Genomic DNA, 23,313 nt, shown 5'->3' on the forward strand with positions numbered 1-23,313 from the left:
AAAGAAATAAAGTGTCAGTCTCAACTACAGCTGTCTCTTGAAAACAATTGTTGTGCAATATCACATCTAAAGTCGCTCAGAGTGGCGGACAACAGTGAAACTGAAATTCAAACACTGGTCGTCACCACAGTAAACACACCTTACAGTACACTGAAAATACAATCGGAGAGTGATTTATACACTAGAGACACAGTAAAAACATGCATTCACCAATATATGAAACACACTTTATAATGTACTGATTTTATTCTCAATGATATTATTTATTTTTAAGGCCATACAGGACGGTCAGTTATATGCAACACAACACACAGACGGCTGTGAGCGTAACAGAGAAGAGTATGACCTTAGCAAAATGGCCGCTTCTTTATTATTCCATCGTAGTTCTTGATACCAACTTCTCGTCTGAATAAAATCTGAGCTATTACAGTTTTTTAGTGATTTTCGACTGTACAAAAGTATGTGTTTGTATTTTTTGTGAAATCTCTTTGTCAAACACCGTAAGGATAATTACATAAATGTTATTTTTTATTTGTGCAAACTGGAAAATAACCTGATAGACACAAAAGAAATGAATGAAATCAAGTAAGGGCATGAAGTGGCTTCATAATATTTTTGACATCTTTCTTTTGTAGAAAATCTGAACTAGAAATGTAAATTGTGGATGAACATAAATTCAAGTTTAATCGTGATATGTGCAGTATATCAGGGATAGTAAGAACACGTTGGAAACTTTGAATGTTTTTGTTGAACTCTTTTCGAACGGTGCAGAAATGCTCAATGCTGCTTAGCACTCATCATAAGTACATATCATTGCTGCTGGTCTCCAAAGTATTCAAAGTGAAGTTATGCAGTGATAAGTCATCCGGCTGACGAGAAACATTATTATGTGGCAATAAAAGCTTTCATTCTATGACAGTGGTGTGTTCAATTCTTAAACGCAGATTATTTTATTAATATTTTTATGTGGACTTAAGATGCTCTTAAAATCTGTTTTTTTCTCTTTTAAAATAATCAGTGTGGCAGCAGCAGACTAAACTCACACACATACACAATATGTACAAACAGACACACTCAGATGTAAGTTAGGTTATCGTCTTTAACTGCCTCGTGTTTTTGTCCTTGCTGCTGTGAGCGTTGTCTATTCCTCGAAATAGCGCTCTGAATGTTGACATTTTCTGCTGGTCAAAAGTATTTTGCAGCTGAGATGAGGTGAAATAAATTCAGTGAGAGGTAAATCAGTGCAGCTCTGGAAGACTCGGCTATTCTCTCTCACCTCGCCACTTTTAGCAGACCGTGGCTGATTTCCTTCCTTGCGTGACTCCGGAGTGTAAACACTCAGTCAGAGTGACTCATCACTATTTCTCACTTCCACGCTCTGATATAAACACACGAAGGGGTCAGGTGTCAGATGGGGTGGTGAGTGGGTGGGGTCTGGGAGGGGGAGGGGGGGGGGGGCAGTATGTCTCCTCCATAAGACATCTTCCATTCTCCCAAATATTCACGGCTTCCTGTGGCCAAAGCCGCACACGGGCCTACTGCAGCCTGCAGGAAGGAGACAGAGAAACACGGTTAGGAAAAAGGACAAAATAATGGGATGATGAATTACTGTCTCTGCCCAATGCTCTTTAATATCAAGAAAGATGTGATGAGCTCTTTTTACCCACAACAAGAGTGGTGGTTGGCGGCATGGTCGAGAGGATTAAATTGGGTTCAATTGATTTACAAGTCATGACACCTTGTTTGCTCGGGCCTGCCAACTTGTCTTTTGGGTCGATTGGGTGCCTAAGAAAGCCACGATCAGCACTTTGCCCTCCTTAGACCTGCGTTATTACATGGTAGTTGGCGTGGAAGGGAGGGTTAGCCACTTCCTGTCAGGCCCCCAGTCTGAAGGAGGGCCAAATACAGCCCAACATCAATCACTCTGCACTCCACAGCTTTCCCTGTACCATTGTTATAGAGCAGACCGAACGGAAAGAGGCCGGTAGCAGGTGGAAATTAAAAGCCCTTTGACAACCGTAGGCGAAGATTCCTGCCGAGATCGTCACAACATTTACACAGGCCAAAGGGAGCGACGTATGGCTGCCAGTATAGCAGTCTGCACACACTGATATTTAGTCAGCAACATTCTCAGATGAACTGATACATGAACACATGAGGCTAAACACCGGCAGCATAGTGGTAACCACAGCTACATTCCCCTGTAGTTTAATCTGTGTGTACACATGATGAGACATGATTACTCAGACAGTCATTAGATCATGAACAAGAGTCTACTTCATGAGAAGACTTGCTGTGTTGATCCACTGAAATAACATTAACATTATGGTTTATAGCAATCAGGGTTGAATATGAATGGGAGTATACGCTGTGTTCTGAACAGGTGAAACAATATCATCATTTTTACAGCAATTTTATTCTTCAGGACACGACTGACACCATTTACTACAAGATCTTTAGAATTCAATGCTCAGAAATGACACGAGGGTCAATGACTACAGCTTTACATTGATTTAATCATATTAGATACTGTGCAGGATAAAGCTCAAGCTGATGTTGCACACAATGTGATTTTAGCTCAAGATTTCATTTGGAGCATCTTCTGCATGACATTAGATGTGAAACTGACACACTAACGTACGGGACAACTTTTAATTTCCTTTTTCAATCAGAGACACTTCAGAGGCCAACTGAATTTGAATCTGTTCCTTGTATTGTATCAACAGCCTTTACCTAACGTAAGGAGGAGTTGTATTTTAAAGCTTTTAAATGATGGGATGGGATAGTCTTCCTTTAATTAGCTGGAGGGAGCAAAATTGTTTTTTGTTATTCATAGTGCTGTAATACAAAAACTGCCTTTTTACCTTTGCTCTCTGCTGACTTTTAAACAGTCCTTACTACGTCATCAGCTTCTTCGCCTGTTCACACTGAGACGAGGAGAAGCAGAAAAAGAACATTCATAATTAACATCTGTATATTGTCTGTGAGTTGGTGTTTAAAACGATATATATGTTCATGGTTTTGTACACAGGTCTCACTTGAAAGGCAATCTCAACAAGGCTATCTTTCTTAAATACAGGATTAGTATTTGGGTTTGAAATGTTATTTCCCACATACATTTCCAACCAGAGCTTCATTAGCTAGATTTTATAAGGATTTTTTCCATTTATGTTTTTTTTCATCAAATCAGCCGGACTCTAAAGCTATATGCAAAGGAGCATTAGAAGACATCTAATGTAGAAGGAAGCAGTAGATGATTTCTACATGCATCTGTGATGCAGACACTGGCTTTGAATTACACCACTTTTAATTATGTCCCCCTTTTTCTCTTCACCCTTCATTAGCCTTTCCTCCACAGGTTGCATTATTACAGCTGCAGTGTTTCTTCCTCTCCCTGGTACTGCCCTCTGCACCCTCCACACTTCCTCCCCCACAGCTGTACTCTTCTTCTCCACTCTGGATCATAGAAGCTGAAGCCTGGCAGGATCACTGTCATATAATGCCCACGCGTGTGATGCTTGGCTGGGACCCCCTCCACTCAGGAAATGCTCTCGGCCTTTTTCCCACCCTCATGTTCAGGCTGTGGAGAGCCTGGCATTACAGCCCAATCCAGTTACCATCCCCGAGCATTCCTTACTGATTTAAACCGCTGCCTGGCTCTGAGTTCCCACAGACAACGAGGACACGCTGTAATTTCAATCCGGCCGGAGAACTGGGTATCAAGTTGTGAACTACCAAATCTGTTTATGGCAGAACAGAGGAGTTTGAGCTCCACAATAGGCAATTACCATCCCCGCTCACCCCCACTCCCCTCCATTCAATTTGTGGTTTGTCTGTAGGTGGGTTCTTGCGTGCGCAGATTAAAAATAGCCAACCCATCCCGGACTCAAAGTAAAGAGACATGGAGAACATTTTGCACAAACGATATCTCCCATTGTGGTGTCCTGTTTGGGAATTCTTAATTGCTTTTTCCGAAGCAGCTTGCCACAGGAAAATCCCCCTTCAGAGTACAGAAAAAACGAGTTGGTGGGCTGTGCATAAACACGATAGATATTCTGTAAATGTGCATGTAAACACGTACATATAAGACCCCTGTTGCCCCATGTGCATGCATCAGTCTGTCATGAGAGCATTATGAAAGCAGCTAACCTGCAGCAGAGGGGTCTGAGTCTGACTCGGACCCAAGTCTGCCCTGCCTCTCTCTTTGGAGTTCTTCTCTGTGGTTTCTGCTTCAGCTCGTTCTTGACGTCTCTGTCTGCATCAGACACACTGTGAGGGAGCCCAGGAGGTGTGCAGGGTGCACGGTGGGACATGAAACAGGCCCCCACTCTGAGACTGAGTCTTCCTATAGAATTCCACACATAGCAGAGAGAAGCGGTGCAGGAAAAGTTTTTTTAACAGATATTTAAAGTTAAGCAATGCATTATGTTCTTTTTTTTCATATTAATTATTAATATTTGTGAACGCAGCCTTCTCATAGTATCAGGTGATCCTTAATCAACATGCACTAAACGAAAAACTAGAGTCCTGAATGAAATAATGACTGAAATGTTTTTAAAGAACAGGATTTGTTTTATTAATTTGTTTCATTCTGAAATGTACTAGCTTGGGAAAAATAAATTGTAGAAATCCTGTCCTAAATTACTCTTTAAACATCACTCAGACTATTCAACAATCAAAGAGTTTCCTACTTAAACTAAGTCTTATGAAACTTTTTCTATGGCCTTGAGTTAAAACCTATAAATATTGCAGACATCCCTCAGTGATCCATACTTAAAAACACACAAAATGAACAATGGATTACTGAGAAACCTAAACTTGAAATGGTTGACAAAAGTTGGTTCATTCCATATTAAGCTGTAATGAATGTGTGTCAATCATTTGAATTAACTTACATAATTAAACACCAGGAACATCATTGGAGATGATCATTCTATCCCTGACAAGTCGGATATATTGTTTTTTCCTTTATATTGTTTATTTATGCAAAAAAAAATACAAATACAATTCTACAAATTGAAACGCAGCCATTTCAATGTGAAACCTGAAAATAGTCACATAAAAGTGAATACATTTGTCATTTTAGAATTTTGCAGTTTGAATAAAAAGGGACATTTAAACAACTTAAACACATGAAGTACATTTATCCTTCATGCTTTAACCATAAATTGTAACTTTGATGTACACTATACTTTAATTAAACATGTTTTCTATTTCTTGGAATTGGCCTTTTCTCATGTTTTACACAGAAGTTTGCCGACTTGTTAAAAAAATTATTTGTTTTAACAGGTATTTAAATCATGAAACCTTTCCCCTTATAGTGCTAACCACATTTGGACAGTTTGGTATTTGTTAAACCTCTGGAGCTGCCAAATCCTCCCCACTGCTGTCCTTCATGTCAAATTATGGGCTGCTGCCTATGATCATAAAATAAACCAGAGGAAATTTTATATATATGATTTCATTCTTTTTTCATTGTTTGAGAGTAAAGGATTGTTACAGCTGTCATCAGGAGATGGTTATGAAAAGAGAACAAGAATCTGCCTTAACATGCAAGATACTGAACCAAAGCTGAATCTGACAAGGAGACTTGTCTATCTTAGGTTTGACAGAAAGACACACCAGGGACTGCTCAGGGAAGAAGAGGTCCCAACTCTCTCCTTATCTGCAGAGCAGTGATTGTTTTTACAATAAATAAATGAATGAATAAACAACCTTTGTTTATTGAATGCCTCATGTTGAATGCTTTATGATGCAAGACAAAGCAAGACTTACGCTCTGAGTTCAATGTCATAATTTATTAAATTCTTTATTATTTAAATTATTAATGTACTTCTCAGTTTATCTCACACGATATTTAAATATATTTTTATGATGTGAAAACATAAATACAGTAGCACTAAAGACAAGATCCAGACATCATCAGTGACTAACATTTACACATGATATCTTCAATTCTTCATTTTGTGGTGTGCAGAGGAGGCAGACAGGTGTGCATATATGTAACATGTGCATTCTATCAAAATACCAACAGTACAGTAAACTATTTTTTACACTGATGTTGTTTCAATATTGTCTCTGTTAAAGTATTTACTGCATATGAAAGGATTATCATAGAATACACACGGTGGCTAATTGACTTTGCTGTATATTTATAGAATAAAAAATAAGAATAAACAAAACGTTTTTTTCTGTATTTAGTTTTTTAGATGCTTTCTTTTGTAGATGTAAGTAGACTAACATAATTATCTTTTTGTTATTTCTTTTTAACGTGCCGAAGATGACTGCGCTAAACAAGACGTGTCCACGAGCAGTTTATTAGACGCCTTACAAACATTATCAGTATCACACCTGCAGCCTCTGAAACTATTTATACATTTCAACAGTGAGTGAGTGAGGACTGCCATCACTGTGCAATATGTGTGAAACGTATTAACACAAATGTTTGATCGTTCATCCTATTCAGTAGGGGTTTGCTGTACCAGGGGACTCGCACAGGTATCTTGCCAAGAAAATTAAAAAGTGATCCAGCGCGCGCGTTCTGCAGCTGATTAGCCTATGAGAGGGCGGTGCCCAATCAGCGGTCTGCTAGCAATCCCGTCCTTTCTCGTTCACATAAACAGCACTTAAAGGAAAATATACACGGCCACCTACAGCGTGGGGAAAGTGATGAGGGGGTACCCACCTCCACTTTACACTGTTTTCAATTAAAGCGACAAACCTGCTGTGTGAACTACAGGCGTCACCGAGGAGACAAAGAGCTGAAGAAACAATAACAATCCTTCTGAACACTAATCTGAGCGACAGTCTAAAGGGTGTACACTTTAAATATGTCTTCAGAAAAATGTCATATTCATAGTTTCATCCTACAATGTTGTTTTGGAAATGTGTAAAAAAAAACAAAAAAAACAACAATATTAAAATAATACATTATAGGCTAAATAACGTAATTATTTCAGAGCACCAATAAAGAAAATGTATGAACAAATAGCTTATGTATTATTAATATTATTTTATAAACGAACGAAAAATATTTTATTGTAGGCTATTTTACGTTGGTATCTTCCGCGTAAAAACAAGCTCACCACTTTTGTTTGTGCGTCTAAAGATGTCAGAATTTACATGCTTTTTCTTCGCACTTATAGCCTACGACAAAATAAGATTAAATAACCAAAATCTAAAAACCTGAAAATGTAATCAAAACCCAAATGTTCTGTATTAATACTCCAAACCACTCGGGCCCTCTCACTAACAGCCTATAGATTTGTTTAATTTGTATAAAGCCGCTTTATGTTGGCTAAAGGCATATGTGTTCATTTATATACATTTTCAAACACGTAAGGGATATTTATATATAGCCTAATATATATTTTTGTTTTTAGTTAGGCCTTATAATAGGCCTATATTTAAAATGTTAGCTTGTTTCTAATGATCACTTTATCGTTATATATCCCTTTCAGATAAAGGGTTTGCTTAAGGTAAGACTACCTATGAAGAAGTCAAAGTTGGGGGGAAAGCTGGTTGCTCAAATGCAGTCCTGAGTGTTATTTCAAAACCTAACTCAAGTTCAAGGCGGATGAACTCGAGCCAGCTGATCGATCACTCTGTCGCTCTGTGGTACAAACAAAGTCCCTGCGGCCTCTCGGTGACCCCCCGCGTCTCTCTCTCATCACCCAGCATAGATACTGGATTATTTCTAAAAGTTAATAATAATATTTAAAAGACAGAATTTCTAATGTACATCTGAATCGTTTATTTGAACCACTTCGGATTAACAGTTTGATCTGTTTCGGGGACCAAACTAAATCCTTCTGACTGCTGTTTAGGTAGGCCTATGATCAATAATATGAAGCCTTAAATGAATTAGTAATCATTTTCAAGTTAACATGTAGTGGTTTGTTCAACTGATGATGTAGGAATTCAGCCTTGTGTGTGAAAATCGTCTGATATCGAGATTTTGTTGTGCGATTATTTTTAAACTAATCCTAAAAAGAGTGAGTGAAATCTGTCTGCTGAATATTTCTCCTGAAAAAAAAGAGTTGGAAAAGGCCCCAATTACAGTGTTTGGCCTCATGATGGTTGTTCAACCTAACCAACGTAAGAGCATTGAACCTACAAGAAACTATTCATTGAACAGTTCTGCATAACTTTTGAGCAGCGTGGTTTTTACAGGGGTCCAAGTCCGGTTTGGGGACACTAAATAACGGTAAGACAGTCCGGAAAGGCTGTCAGGGCTGCGCTCTCTGCGGTGTACCTCCACCTAAGTGGTCGAGCATTCCTGAGGATGCAGCCCTGTCAAATATTTCATGATGGGACGTCATGGAAAAGTGCATGACTGCGTCTGCGATGGAGCAACAGCGAAGCTCTGACCTCGAGACTAGAACCCCAGTAATGAACATAATCCGCCACCGACGCTGTTATGCCAACTACTTCCTCTCCATGAATAAAATACCTGTATATTTTGGATGCATTCAGATGTAGAGAATTATTATTATTGTTCTACAGCACGTATTAAATTAGACATTTTATGTTGGATTACTTACAGTTTTATCACTACTATATTTAACACGGACATCAGTAGTATTTTCGTATATACAAATACTATATTTTTGAGCCTTTTAGGCCTAAGTACTGGTGAAAAAAGGTCGCAGTGGAGTTGCGCATCAGCATCATTGCATAAATGTTGAAGCGTGTACCTTAAATGGACATGCACACTTTTGAAAAAATGAAAAATGGTTTGCCCTATATACATTTAACAAAGAAAGAATAACATGAAATCGTGTGAAGGAGCGTATGAGAGAGAAACAACAGTCCTAATGGTATGAAGTCATCAGCGGTAATTAAATGCAGTGGGCAGAGAGGGAACGGGAGCGCGCCTGCCTCTGGAGCGCGCTGGGTGGTCCGCTGCGCTGATAAATGTGTGGCCCTCACTGCAGGCAGTGGCCGAGCAGGCACCGGTTAAAACAATACTTGCATTCATTTATACACCGGTTTAAATCCCCTCTTCAACAGCACAAACTAACAGTGGCACGTCAGTCACTTTTAGTTTGACAATGAAAATGTTCCCAAATCGTTTATTTGTATTTTTCCTTGTGGCAGAGTTCCACATGAGAAGGCAGTGGCGCGTGTTTTGGGATTTAACAGTTCCGGTAATTTACCATTTAATATTTAATATTTTTTTCAGAATTTCCTTCAAAAGCTTTATTGTATAATATTTATAAATACACTGTCCAATTGTTCTACGGACAAAAATAATAAAACTGGAGCTTGAAGTGACATTTACGCACAGGCAAGAGTCTCCCAACAGTTGCTGGTTTACGCAAAGGATAGAGATTGAAAAAATGTTCATCCACCTTTTTATTTCCATTCTGCCAAAACCTCTCAGTCCCCACGAGCATCTAATAGACACGGTAACGCCGGCAGGGATCAGAAGCACAAACTAACTGAATCCACGCAGAGGCAATAGGCTGTCGGCTGCAGCTATCGACCTCTCCAGGGAACAATAAGCAAACTACTGTCAACAATTTTAGGTTATGGACTGATCGTATTTCAGTAGCGTTTGCTCACAGCTTTTTTAAAGGCAGTAAAACCAGTGGGTTTGGGTTTGGTTTTATACGATGGAAACACAAACAGATACACAAACTCGAGCGCGTCTTCTTCTGGGTGAATTACGTTTAAACCAAACCGGAGACATTAAGGCAGCATCTTGGCTTCGGTTCTCTAAATTTCATATAATATATCATGTTGAACCAAACAAATTAAAAAAATCCAGGTTTTCCATGGAAGCTCTTTATTACACCGACCACAGTTCTGCCTGTGATATTGTGATTGAAAAGTTTTAAATCCACTTTACCTTCATCCCTGGATCCTTCGATGTAAATCTGTCCGTAGGAGTCGATCTCCAGTCCTCGTCCAGCTTGTGCACTCACAGTTCGGCAGACTTTCCACCACACTTCTCCTGCGTCTCTGCGTAAATATTATGACTTCATCATACAAACAATATCCATGCGCAAAAACGTCCAGCATCTAGACAAGACAGTGCGGGCAGGCACATCAGATTGAGCATTAGCTGATCTAACGGAGCTTAACTTGATTTTTTATTTAAAGAAGGCCAGCGAAAATGTTTACATTCTGCTGTATAAACATCCTGCCCATGTTCATGTCTATCTGCAGAAATCAGGACGAAGGCTTTGAATATGAGGGGCACGTTCTCTGCTATATGCATTTCACATTAGGAAATGTACAATTATGTCATACATTTAATAAGAATAGAGGTATATTTGCCGTGCTGATGCGTCAGTATTGTGGCCAGAAAAGGCGAGATCGTTTTTCTTTCACCCATCTGGTTTATGAGTGAGCTCTACTAAATATTTAGGCTTCAAAATAGGAAGTAAAAGAAAATAATGTTTTTTGTAAGAAAAACAACTAGGAGAAAAATGTTCAATAGTTTAAGGCCCCAAATACTACATAACATATTAAAGGTGAAACATTAAATATTTCTGGGCTTAAGTCTTGACATTTCGTATTTACTACAGTATATATGGAATAAAGCGATTAATGTTTGTTTTGTAGATGTATTCACTATTTCAATGTTAAAAAGGGGAAAACATTTCCATGAAAAGTGAACGCATGCACACAGATGTGCATGCTCACAGCCCACCACTGGAGTAGGAGGGAACTGGGCGGGGCCCAACATTAGGATGGCCAAGACATCCAGCTTCCAATGCGCTGATGGCAACAGATAAGTAAAAAGTGAGCTCCTCGGACGCACGACAACACACCAACTGAAGTGGAAAGCGGCTCCTGTTCTGCTCCTTATCCTATTTCGGACGCCGCGTACAGGGCGGTGTGGCTTCAGACTGCTGCAGGACTTTATCAGAGAGAAGAAGTCTGCTAAGAAGACAGCCTCGCCTCCTACTTGTGCGTAAAGTTTCGTTTCAGTCAGCCTTTTCTTATTTTTATTTTCTTTAATGCCTCTGATTTAGTATCGTGGTTGTAGTGTTTATAGTTCAAAAAATTGGAAATCAACAGTTTTGTTTGCAATCTCGAAGATTAAATTGAATCTAATGACGGCAGAGGTCCAGCAGCCCCCCGCGCAGCCTGCCCAGAGCAGCCCGATGTCTGCTCCGGAAAAGCCGCACGGACAGACTGCGGTAATGGAAACCGCCTCCTCCACTACGAAAACTAAAAAGACAAACGCGGGGATCCGCAGACCAGAGAAACCTCCGTATTCATACATCGCTTTAATAGTTATGGCTATCCAGAGCTCTCCAACCAAGCGCCTGACGCTCAGTGAAATCTACCAGTTCCTCCAGAGCCGCTTCCCGTTTTTCAGGGGCTCATACCAGGGATGGAAGAACTCCGTGCGTCACAACTTGTCCCTCAACGAGTGCTTCATTAAGCTGCCTAAGGGCCTCGGCCGGCCAGGAAAGGGCCACTACTGGACTATCGACCCGGCTAGTGAGTTCATGTTCGAGGAGGGCTCTTTCAGAAGGAGGCCCCGGGGTTTCAGGCGCAAGTGTCAGGCGCTAAAACCTATGTACAGCATGATGAACGGCCTGGGATTCAACCACATTCCCGAGTCCTATAACTTCCAGGGGAGCGGCGGGGGTCTGTCCTGTCCTCCCAACAGCCTGTCTCTGGACAGTGGGATCGGGATGATGAACGGACACTTGGCTGGTAATATGGACGGGATGGGTCTGTCCGGACACACCATGTCTCACTTATCGACCAACGGAGGACATTCCTACATGGGAAGTTGTACAGGCTCCACAGGGAGTGATTATCCCCACCACGACAATTCTGGCTCCCCTCTGCTCACCAGCGGAGGGGTCATGGAGCCTCATTCCGTCTACTCGAGCTCTGCCTCTGCATGGGCTCCCGCGCCTTCGGCCTCGCTAAATAACGGGGCCTCCTATATAAAACAGCAGCCTCTGTCTCCTTGTAATCCAGGGGCCAACCCGCTGCAGCCGAGTCTGCCTACACATTCACTGGAGCAACCTTACCTGCACCAGAACGGGCACAGCACCACAGATTTACAAGGTAAGATCAATGGCACCATTCACCTTAAATTGTGCCATCGTGCGTAAAAGTAGAACCTATTCTTAATAGAAGTGCTTAGACATAACTTAAATTACAGGAAAAAACATTACTCAGAATGAGTTCTTAATACAAAAAGCAAACAGTTGAATTCTAAATAATATTTTCTCCGCGAAGTACTGATTGTACAAAGATTTGTGCTTTTGTGCCAAATGGAAGCCGTGGCAATATATTAATCTTGCATTAGGACTCACTAGTTATAATTTCACTGTATTGCTGTTTGGTTTTGTGTATCTTTACAAAGGTATCAATACAAAGTCCAAATCGAGGGCATGAAAGGAATAGAAAAGGAATAGAAAACTGCATAAATCGTCACTTAGTCAGTCCTATAAATGACATAGTTCTCCGATATAAAACCAAAATAACAGAGGTTTTAAACTTGCACAATTTCAGTTTCTGGAAGATGTAATGAAATAAAAAAAATGCGCTGAAGTCTGGCGGGACAGTTTAGAGCTGTGCCAATCTCCGGGCAAAGAAAAACAAGCGCGGTTAGGAGCAGCCTGCCTCGCCCCGAGGCCCTGAGTCCTTCGGGAATGGCGTGCAAGAGGGCCACTGTCAATTAGCCCTGCAAGTCCGCCTCCCCACTTTGACTATCTAAATGGTTCTTGCTAAATGGATTCCTGGTCTACGAGGAATAAACACGCATGGCTCTATAGAACCTTTACAAATTGAACACAGAATTTTTAGACAAGTATCATTATTCATTTTCCAGAAAAAGTTCATTTTAGAGCAAAATTACAAATATTAGAATAGGTGAGAAAATACCCAAGCAGGACCTTTTATTAAGGATTAAGGATATTAAGGATCATTTAATTTAACATTTTCAAGACACTGATGTAAGACTGTTAATTTTAATTTTAATTAATGTATTATTATAGGCCATGTTAACAAGTGTTTTATAACTAATGATCAACAAAATTAAAGAAATTAAAGGTTATAATCTAGGAGGTAAAATATAGTTAAAAATATAAAGGCCTTGTAAAATATTTCCTTTTTGTTGTTTAGAGGTCTAAACATTATGGTGAGATTCAGTCTAATCTCAGATTACCTCCCTGGTGTGACATAATAGATTTTAATTGTGTTTTACTTTTACCTTATCTGGCAGGTATTCCTCGGTACCATTCCCAGTCCCCCAGCATGTGTGACCGGAAGGAGTTCGTCTTCTCGTTTAATGCCATGACATCCTCAGCGATGCACACACCGAGCAGCAGCTCTTACTACCACCACCAGCAGGTCTCCTACCAGGACATCAAGCCCTGCGTCATGTGATGCCTTAACGGACACTCAGCAGAACGGCGGACGGTGCCACGGACTCGAAGCAGAGCAAAACTGAGATGAGAAAAACCCTGAAGTAAAAAAACCACTGAGACAAAGAAAGTATAGCCTCGGCGCTGCATGGAGAGAGCTCACTGTACTACTTTTACGTACTGTTTCACACAGCGACAGTAACGCGGAGGCAGGTCAACCATGAGTCAAATCAATAATAATAATATAAAATAATAAAACATTTTCATGGTATCAGCATCGAGCAGCGGGATACAGACTGGGTGCATAAATTCCTGCTGTTGTATGGTACGAAGTCCTGCAGAGCGGATCACTACCACTTCACACTTTGTTTATTCCTCGTGTTAAAGTAGGCCCCTGTAAAAATGTCCACGTCAATTTTCAACATCTGAACTTGAACTTTTTTCCTTTGACAATTAGACTGAGGCCCATGTTTTCCTTTTTGGACTTTCATACCAGCGTTGAATTTTGAACTTTCTTTTGGACATTGCATATTTATGTCCATATTTACTGTGTACAAACGATGAAGGCACTTTTTGAAAGCCTAAAAGCGCAACTTTTATTTATTCAGTAGGGCTTTATATTTTAATTTTCAGGCGAATTGGCCAAGGTTTTTGCTTTATTGGCAATATTTGTCAGAGCGCTTTTTATTTGTTTTTAAATGAGAATTGAGGATATATTGTTAGCACTGTTATGTCATTTGTGTTACATCTATGTAGACCAGTACTTTCAGCACTGTAAACTTGTATATTGTCAGGAAAATTAGCAAGGCTCCATCAATGAGGGCTAATGTTGAGGCTTTAATACAAATTATTTGTTAAAAAAAAATGAATAAAAATTTATCTGTTGGGCTTTTTCTGCCTAAACCCACAAAAAATATTAGTCGATTTCATTACACAACCATGAATGAATTTGTGGAACATTGCATCTCTAGAAATAATAAAACAAAGAGCATGGCCTAGACCTGCGCTTTTTGTAGAAGTGACTAGACACACATTTAATGGGAACTTTACAAGTAAAGATTGGTTGCAAATAAATATTCCAGTAAAAATGTAAATCTATGTAGATTTAAAACTGGTGATGATTTCTTTATTCGATCAGTAAGAATGAAAAATGACTTGAGGGGTTAAGAACAATCTGTTCCTTCATACATTGTATTATTTAAAAGGACAGACCAGGATTCTCACATACGTTTAAGTTGTCAAAGAATCTAATTAAAAAGGGAGATTAATCTAAATTCATGTGGATTTAGTTCAATTAATCTTTGGTGTCACAACATGCAGATAATGTCCCCGCTACAGAGCGACAATAGGGCCACAGAAACATGTTCAAGGAATATCACAGTGGTGTTTTGGAGTTCATGACTGAGGTCAGAGTTTGTTTTTAGCTGAAAGGCAGTTCATGCCACTCATTTTAACTGGCAATAAATGGATGGCATTTTATCTTCCACAAAACAATGCTTAATTGATGATATATTTCCAATAAAAGGTTTTAAAAGTCAATCATATTATTGCATCTATACAGCAAGAATGTGTGTTCGAAGGAATGAGGGCGTAACAAATCAGAGGCAAGGATCTCATCATGTTTGGTTTAAGGTTAACACCACGCAGCACTTCTTTTGCTCTGATGCATTCACAGTTGTTTCATTTAAAAGTTTTTATGCCCAACGATCTGTCGGCTGAATAGGTTGGGGATGAATAAGAAACAAATGTTGACAGAATAGGCTTTAGGAATATAAACATCCTACAGTGACCAATGGGTGTCAAGTAAATAAAAGTCTCTTAAACCTACATAGCATTACTGCAGAACTCCTAGTTTTATTAGAAAAGGCACATTAGACTAGTTTCTAACTTTGTCTTTGTTGTAGTCAATAACTATTTTAACTAGGGGTCTTACTAAGACTTTTTCTAAATGTACCTCTCTTTCAGGGAGATTTGTGGTTTTGAAAGTGACTCACAGCGCTCTAAATGTACAAAAACACAATGGGCTGCACTTTACTATTTCCTACATTTAATTATTCAAAAAACGATGCAAACTTAAATCTGTATGCAATGTCGTATTCAAGCTGTTTAAATCCTTGTGTAGCTGTAAAATCTCACATGACCACTGATTGAACTCGGTAAAATCGGTGTGCCGTCGAGTAGTTAGCAGGCTGGACAGCAGTGGAATAGCACACTAACAAACTGATGACACTAGACGAGGTTTAGTGCTCTGGAGGGGCTCAGGGAGAAAGAGATAGGGCTCCACAGCTGTTCCACTCACCAGGCCTGGATGACAGGTCCATAAAAAGCTCTTTGCAGACAGACACGCTGTGTGCATGTGAGCCAAAAGGACAGTTGTATGGTGATAGGAATGAGAAGGTAACAGGGGTGGAGTGGCTTGTATGGTTTGTATGTGTATTGGACTCTTGGTACTGCAGCTTCAGTTAATCTCCTGTGCAGCCACTGTTGCTGCAGGTATTTTCAAATCAAGGCAGCCATTAGTTTTCAGCATAAATAAAGTTTGTAACAAAAGAAGAACATTAGGGTTTGCCTAAATTGCTGATGTAACAGTTAGAAAGCTGACCTATTAATGACTTATATATACGCGTGTATGTTTGATCAGTGGTTTGACACTTATGCTCAAATAAAGATACTGCTCAGTTTGAAAAAAGAAAGACAATAAGCAAGTCATTTTTGAATTCAAAGTTTTAGTAGAGAACATTGTAATCTCTTACAGACTGTATTTACACTCTAATAGTCTATTCAGACATGTTAGTGCATCCTATCTGTTCAACGGTGAGGCTAACTTGAAATGAAAACTGACCTAACTAGACAAAATGCATAAATGTATTTTGTTAAAAAGAGGTACAAATATAAATGTTTAAAATCCCAGCATCTATTTTGAAATTTTCAGGAAAAAACCCAAGCCAATTAAAAAGTACAGTATGCAAATACAATAAAAAAAGAACAGCTCTAGTGAGGCTGCACACAAAACTCTTAGTTATTTAGAAATGAAATACATGTAGATGTTTTAGTGTCTGCAATGTGCACAATGTAAAGGACTCAGGAGTGCTGTGTGCTGTTCAAGGTTTATGGCAAATTGGATAGATCAGAGTTGATAGAGTTGTGAAGAATGGTAGGGAATTGGTGGAAAATCTGTGGTCAATGTTGGTTTGGCCTATACAGATTTAGAAATACAAGATCATGAATTTCTTACTTTGCTGATAACATCCAGTGGTCAGGAATCTAAATTTTCCAATGAAAAATAGAAATAACCACATGGTGGCGCTATCAGCGTCCTAACTAATGGGTCCCTCTTTTGCCCATGGCCATGGTTAAAGTAGAAAAACACAAAAACATGACCTTATAGAAGAAGCTAACACTGGTTGTAGAAATAAAATAGATTCAATCCTTGTATTTTCACTAAAGACAGTGGATACAGTCCTTGGTTTTGAAGGGCTCCTGGGATACACCCACCAGGAGGTGTGTCGAAAAAAACAAGGCACAGAGGTGTTTGGTTAATCATTGTTAAATCATAAAAAAAATACTTTGTGAAATGTGTTACGATGCTGGGATTCAGAAACTGCATATTTATTATTTTTTTCGAGCTCATTAGCCTTAATATCTAATTTTTTCATGTCTGAAGTCCATGTAACTGACCTGAACTTGTATTAAATCCAGATTTCTTTTTTATTCTTTAAAGCAAACCAAAGTTTTCTTAAGGTACATAACTTTTCTCCACTTTTATGGCTCAGTCACCACATCGACGGCACTCTCACTATCCGGCTGTGCTGGTTGGGATTTCGGAGCTGTTGGTCTTGGTCTCCGGTTCCTGTCCTGTCCGGACCTCTTGCCTCCCCGCTGGCTCTTAGCCAGCTCAGCCTGCAGACTGCTGCCGTTCAGACTGAGACCCTGCAGAGCCTCTAGGGCCTGCTCAGCAGCCTGGGGGTCAGTGTAGTCTAGGAAGGCCCTGTGCTGAGCTCCCTGCCAGGTGAGCCTCAGTGGTGTTGCCTCCCTCTCTCTGAGGGCCGTTTTCAGCTCACTGACACGCAGCCCAGCAGGGATTCCCCCGAGGTAAACTGTGGTCACACTCACAGGAAGCTTACGTTGAGATAAAGCTTCACTTCCACCCTCCTCTGAGACCTTCTCCCTAAAGTTCCCCCCACTTTTACCCCTCCTTCTCTCATTGGTTTCACCCTCTTTACCTGCATCTCCTCTGCTTTCTTTCCTCACTCGAGCTGGACGCTGTCTGGCTTTCTGTTCTGAGTCCACTGCTCTCTCCTGCCTGAAATCTCCCTCAGCATCCTGTCTTGGCCTCTGTCTAGTTTGTCTTGTGGGTCTAATCGTGCGCGGACCTGGCTCTGGTGAAGCAGGCAGGGCTCCCAGTGTAACATCCTTTCCGGCCTTTTCCTCAAGAGCAATAAGCTTCTTTAGGATGGGGATCTTCAGCAGCTTTTCTGTGTTCAACTGTAAACACACAACGGGACATATTCGGTGAGGCTGAAAGGAAGAGCGGTCATAGAAAACAAACAAATATCCCTGCTCTGAGCCAACACATCGTACCTATAGAAGAGTTAAATTAATAACAAAGCTGACACATGAACTGGTATTATTCCACCCTGCCCACTGCTCATGCTAAAGTAATAACCCTCTTTATAGAAGCAGAACATTTCACTTCCGAAGCAGTTAAAAATAAAGCCTGCTCTCCTGGTTTGTTGGGGCTGTAAGTGTCTTGGCAGCCTTTGATGCTGACCAGTCCTGTAAAGGATATACGGGGCTATTGTTTTTACACTGGCCTGTTTGACCCGTCGTTCCCCTGCCCCTGCAGAGCCAAGCTGGCTGGGCAGAGGAGCCTTTGATGATCAGACATGGCCTTCCTGCCAGTGAGGTCACTGGGTCCTGTTTACTTACCAGTCTGTCTTAAGGAACCAAGAAGTTACACACAGACTCCGTACATGTACAGATAATGCCTCCATCAGGTCTAATTAAAGACAAACAACCATGTGGAGAGAACACCACAACTACTCAGTGTCAGTAGATCAGACACAGTTTAAGGCCCGTTTTCAAAGAATCCTTAAGACATTTGACTTTTATTTTTGTGAAGCTGTTTTTACCCATCACTCTCTATAGATGGAAGTATGTGTCTAAGCATTCATGCATAAACATAACACTCTATATCCCATAAATTAATGAAAATTCAAGAGTGAAACAAAAAGGGAGACTACAGGATTAATACTGTAAATTCATAACAGTACAGAGAAATGAGGTACAAACAGAAGCAGAACCCAGCAGTTCTCTTACAAGGTGTGGTATCAACTTATGTCAAGTAGAGGGCAGTGTCACAAGAAGAAAAGCTTACTGTACATTTTTTATTTAATGGCATTCAGGACAGAGAAATTTGTTTCAACTCAAAGACTGTAGACTTGGAAATGAGCAGGCAGCTGCTAAAGCATTAGATCACTACAGAACTATTAATGTCCAAAAGAACTTCATGAGGTCAGAAGTGGACCTCTACTGCCCGATTATTGTTTAATTAAATTCATGCAAATATTCAAAATTAATGGCCATAAAGATTCGTCAATCATCAGAAATGTGAGTCAGTCCCTTTTTGTCTGTGTCTTTGACTTGTAAAAGCACCACACATAAGAGAAATGATTAAATCATTTACCTTAGTCCAGATGATTCCCAGTGGCTTGGGGAACTGGCAGTTGGTTTTAATCACTCTGGTGGGTGTGAGGATGTAGTCCACAGTCAGGTCGTGACTTTCTCTTAACTCATCTGGAATTTCCACCACCTGAGAGCACAAATACCACACTGATGAGACTGATCAAAAGGTCCCATTAAGCAACATGTGGAGCAACATGTTAAGTGATATGGTATAAATTAGATTTTTGTTTGATAAAGCAGAGCCTGGCTTTCCACAGACATAAGGAGTAGTCAGCCAGTGGGAAGAAGTAGCCAGCTAGGGGCAACACTTTATGCCACTTCCTGTATGAAGCGCATGTTGAATGATTTCATCCGTTTTCACATGTTCATTTAAAAAAACAAGTATTTCAATATAAAACAAAATACTCATGAGATAAATCTGTTTACTGCTTTAACACTTGAATAAAAAAAAAAAGACTTTCAGAGTTTAAAACCTGAAATAACAGCCCAACATGAAATGTATGATATGTTTGTATTGCATAGAGGCATTTTTAATTTCCATGTATTTTATGTTAAGTAGATACACTGTTGAAATAAATGCCCTTTTCAATACACTCCAGATAGTTTAAATATCTTGGAAACTTTGACTGTAAAAAACTGTTTCCTTCAGTCTTTCTCTCCCTGCCTCAGTGACTTGGTTTAGTAGCGCTGTTGTTTAATTCATTATATGTATCGTCTATAATGTGCCCTGTGGTGCACCTGGCGGTATGTCAGAGCCTTTTTATCAGACACTAAAACCAACAGCTTACGTGTGGACAGAGGAATAAAAGGCAGGCGTCACATTGCAGCCACCAGTGTTTACAGGTGTTTTCTGAAGCAGCTCGTAATGAGGTAATTATGATGAGCACCTCTGTGTCGTAAATTGCTTTTCTTCTAATTATTTTGCACATATTTATTGAACACTGACATCTCCTCTCAGCCACGTCCCCACACGTGCACACAGAGGGGCAGAGTTAACACCAACGGACAAACATTTCCCTCATAATTTCGATGATTCTTGCAGAGGTGAGCAAGTTAGATTCTTAAATGAGGAAAGAAAGCGGGTTGTTAGGCAAACTTTTTTTTTTTAAATAAGAATTTACAATGGAAAAATGTAGCCGGCTGTTATTAAGGGAGTAACGGCTGTTTGGCTGACAGCCGGGGCTCGAGGAAAGCCCTGATAAAGTGAGTCAAAGAGCAGAAAACTGTATCTTGACTGTCATAAGAGTTACAGAAAATAATAATCATAAATGATCCACAATATTACCAATTGTTCAGATCTCTAGATATAAAATGACAATACAATAAGTTGACTAACCTGACAGTCATGGACAACAGTGACCACGACGGTAAACTCATTCACAGCTCCCATTGAGACCATCATGCCGTACTCCAAGTCAGCAAAACCCTCTCCTTTTCCAATCCGAATTCCTGCAAGACAAGACAGGAACGATCTTTAAAATGAGGTGATTCATTATGTGAGTTAAGACTACACTTCCAGCCTTTGGATCTGCATTTTATTTCATGAAATATAATATCACAGATACACATAGTTTTTGTATAATTAAGAAATAACCCAGCATTTGCATCACATTCTTTATTTGATGTATTTATTTTGAGGAGTGTGGGTAACTATGTGTCTAATATTTTACAATCTTTCTGGCAAATAATTTGTCTTGAGCTAAAAAAATATGTTGATCTAAATTAAGTATGAAACAGCATAATTCATCAACCTTCACTGGACCATTAAAGGGGACATATTGTGAAAAATCCACTTTTACAGTGTTTTTGAACACATATTTGGGTAACCTGAGTGTCTACCCACCAGCAAAATGTGAAATAAATCCATTGTTTGTGGTCTGCATAAGTCTTACAACACAGAGACAAAAGCTCCAGTTTAAATTTGCTCTCCTTGTGATGTCACAGTGGGATTCTGGTAAAATAAAAAATCCCCTCCCCTGATATCTCCACCCATGGACCACCCAGAACCTAGAGCAAAACTTTTGCACAAGTCCCCCATTTTATTCTCAATACAGAGGAGTGATGTCTACCAGGAAAACTCAGGGAGGGGGGGGGGGCTCATTGCATTTAAAGAGACACACACACCAAAACGGAGCGTTCTGAGAGAGCTGGTTTAAACAGGGTCACAAACCTCCTCTGGTGCTTGATTCATGTTATATTCTGACCAAAGCACAGCACAGATGTTTCATTAAGACCACAGGGGGACTGTTTGAAAAGGTAGAAAAGGGGGATAATATGTCCTCTTTAAAATATCTTTAAGCTCCCAGTATCTATTGGAGTCAGTGTGATAGTAGACTAACACTTACCGTTCTCTGACACTGCTACAGAGCCAACCACCACCAAGTCCACCTTCACCTTTGCATCCAAGCCAACAGGCACACTAAAGTCCTTCACACCCTGGAGGAAGAGGTTCAGAGGACAGGAAAAAAAAAAAAAGTTAAACTTTGGGGTTAATCCACCAAAATGAATCAAGAGTGAACATCAACAAATTGAAACCTGAGCAGAAGAACATATGCGTAGCTGTTCTTTGGTGGCCCCCTGAGGAGGAGTGATCTTATTGAAGAGACCAGTACGAAGACGAGGAGTTGGGACCAACAGAGTCTTCTGTGCCTGTGAGAATTACACCAGAAATCAGCCACGAGACATATTTAACTATGATTGCAGGCAAACATGGGAGTGGAAGAAACACCTGTGATTGAGGGTTCAAATAGCAAATAGGTAGGTTAAGATGTTGAAATGCATGTATGGGTCCTAAATAGGATCTAATACAGAAAAATACAGTTTTATGTTTGGGAGTTTGGGTTTGGAAATCCTTTTCCAGAATAATTTTTAACAATATTTCTTATTCCAAAGTGTGGGTAAAATTGACATGATTACAAAACAGATTAGATGGTCATAAAATATTTGCAATAAATGTTTTTATTTATGTCATCGCCCCCCAGTGCAGCGCTACCTGTAGCACTGCCATCCGGACACCTTCCAGAGTTTTATCAGGATCCACCTTCACCTCACTTGTCTTGGTGAACACCTGCAGCTCAGACACCTTGTTGCAGGCTGTGAAAGCACCCTGGTTGAAAGGAGAGGAAGGCATAAAGGCTAAAATAGTCAACTTACTTCCAGAGTAACAAAGCGTGCCTGCAGCTGCGGTCTGTCTGGGTTAACTTTGACTGTCTGGCTGGACTTGAACTCCTGCAGGTCTGGAAGCTTGTTGCATGCTTGAGTTGCACCCTGGTCAGTTAGCGCATGGTAAAAGAGATACATGGACGCAAAATCATAAAAAAAACGTCAGTCATGATTTGTTATGCAAACCTGATGCCCTGGTTTCTGCAATGTAGCTATGCTTGTATTTACTGCATTTAAATAGTTTTTACGTATCAAAGAAATAATGTAAAAAAAATTTTTTTTTTAAATCAATATTCAGGGCTGCTTAACCTGGACTGTACTGGTTGAGCATCTTATTTGTGATTCTTCACATTAGACTTTTTTAATATTTTAGTCTAATTTTGTAGTTTGTCTCATTAACAATAGCTCTCAGTGTTTACAATTTGTAGTATTTATATTTGTAATGTATAGCAGATGATCAATATAGTATTGCCTAGTGTCGCCTACACGTGGTCTCTCCTGCAGAGTCACAGTTCATAAAACCTGAATGCATAAGAAAGCAGGTCTGATCAGAACCACTTTTAACTGCAACCACAACTCTTTCCACATGGACGGACGGAAATAGTGATTGAAGAGTTAATTAACCAGTGAGTTGAATCAATTAACATCATCAGATAATGAACTGCTGCGTCAATTAAGATGATTCAACCTGCCTTGAAATTTGGGATTCTGTTGTGAACAGGCCTTGGGAAGTTGGCCAGATTATTTTCTTCAATGTAGTCCCAGACTTTCTGACGAATGTCCCATTTAGTCGCCCCTGGAAAGAAAACGCAGAGAAATTCAACACAAGAGAAGCAACACCGAGCAGCATTAGCAAACCCTTAAAGGACAACTAGCCCACATTAGCATGCATCGACTGATATATTTATCGTCAAAACGCTGCACGAACATTTTACCTACCGGGTTTTATTTGTATAGCAGGCTCCATTATTTTTATTAGTGACACAAATTAGTCTTTTATGCAACACTCGGTTACACTAAACGACGTAAAATCTTACACGTGAGCTCTGTAAACTAATACTGAAGGAACAGCTGCTTGTCAATGTTTTTCACTGCGACGGCGGCCCAGGCAGGTCAATCT

General features: G+C 39.9%; 2 protein-coding genes and 1 long non-coding RNA gene across 4 annotated transcripts; 1 reads left to right on the forward strand and 2 right to left on the reverse strand.

The window, feature by feature from the left end:
- Positions 1 to 382: 382 nt before the first annotated feature.
- LOC132975537 (uncharacterized) lies at positions 383 to 10,448 on the reverse strand. The gene is made up of 4 exons (XR_009673283.1): positions 9,854 to 10,448; positions 4,150 to 4,345; positions 2,865 to 2,927; positions 383 to 1,545 (listed from the first exon to the last, which is right to left on the reverse strand). It is a non-coding gene; the product is annotated as an uncharacterized LOC132975537 (long non-coding RNA).
- A 276-nt stretch (positions 10,449 to 10,724) lies between these two features.
- Positions 10,725 to 16,055, forward strand: foxf1 (forkhead box F1). The gene is made up of 2 exons (XM_061040148.1): positions 10,725 to 12,042; positions 13,205 to 16,055. The coding sequence occupies exons 1-2, from the start codon at positions 11,067 to 11,069 to the stop codon at positions 13,366 to 13,368; spliced, it is 1,140 nt and encodes a 379-aa protein (XP_060896131.1). The 5' UTR covers positions 10,725 to 11,066; the 3' UTR covers positions 13,369 to 16,055.
- Positions 16,053 to 23,313, reverse strand: mthfsd (methenyltetrahydrofolate synthetase domain containing). Of its 2 annotated transcripts, XM_061040123.1 has the most exons (8): positions 23,133 to 23,313; positions 22,886 to 22,989; positions 22,024 to 22,137; positions 21,567 to 21,680; positions 21,377 to 21,467; positions 20,368 to 20,480; positions 19,033 to 19,158; positions 16,053 to 17,831 (listed from the first exon to the last, which is right to left on the reverse strand). In XM_061040123.1, the coding sequence occupies exons 1-8, from the start codon at positions 23,158 to 23,160 to the stop codon at positions 17,109 to 17,111; spliced, it is 1,413 nt and encodes a 470-aa protein (XP_060896106.1). In that variant the 5' UTR covers positions 23,161 to 23,313; the 3' UTR covers positions 16,053 to 17,108. The 2 variants fall into 2 exon arrangements, with proteins under 2 accessions (XP_060896106.1, XP_060896116.1); XM_061040133.1 differs by lacking the exons at positions 22,024 to 22,137; positions 22,886 to 22,989; positions 23,133 to 23,313 and adding an exon at positions 22,185 to 22,863.

Source organism: Labrus mixtus, chromosome 1, assembly GCF_963584025.1.
Source record: "Labrus mixtus chromosome 1, fLabMix1.1, whole genome shotgun sequence".
In the NCBI taxonomy this organism is placed as follows: Eukaryota; Metazoa; Chordata; class Actinopteri; order Labriformes; family Labridae; genus Labrus; species Labrus mixtus.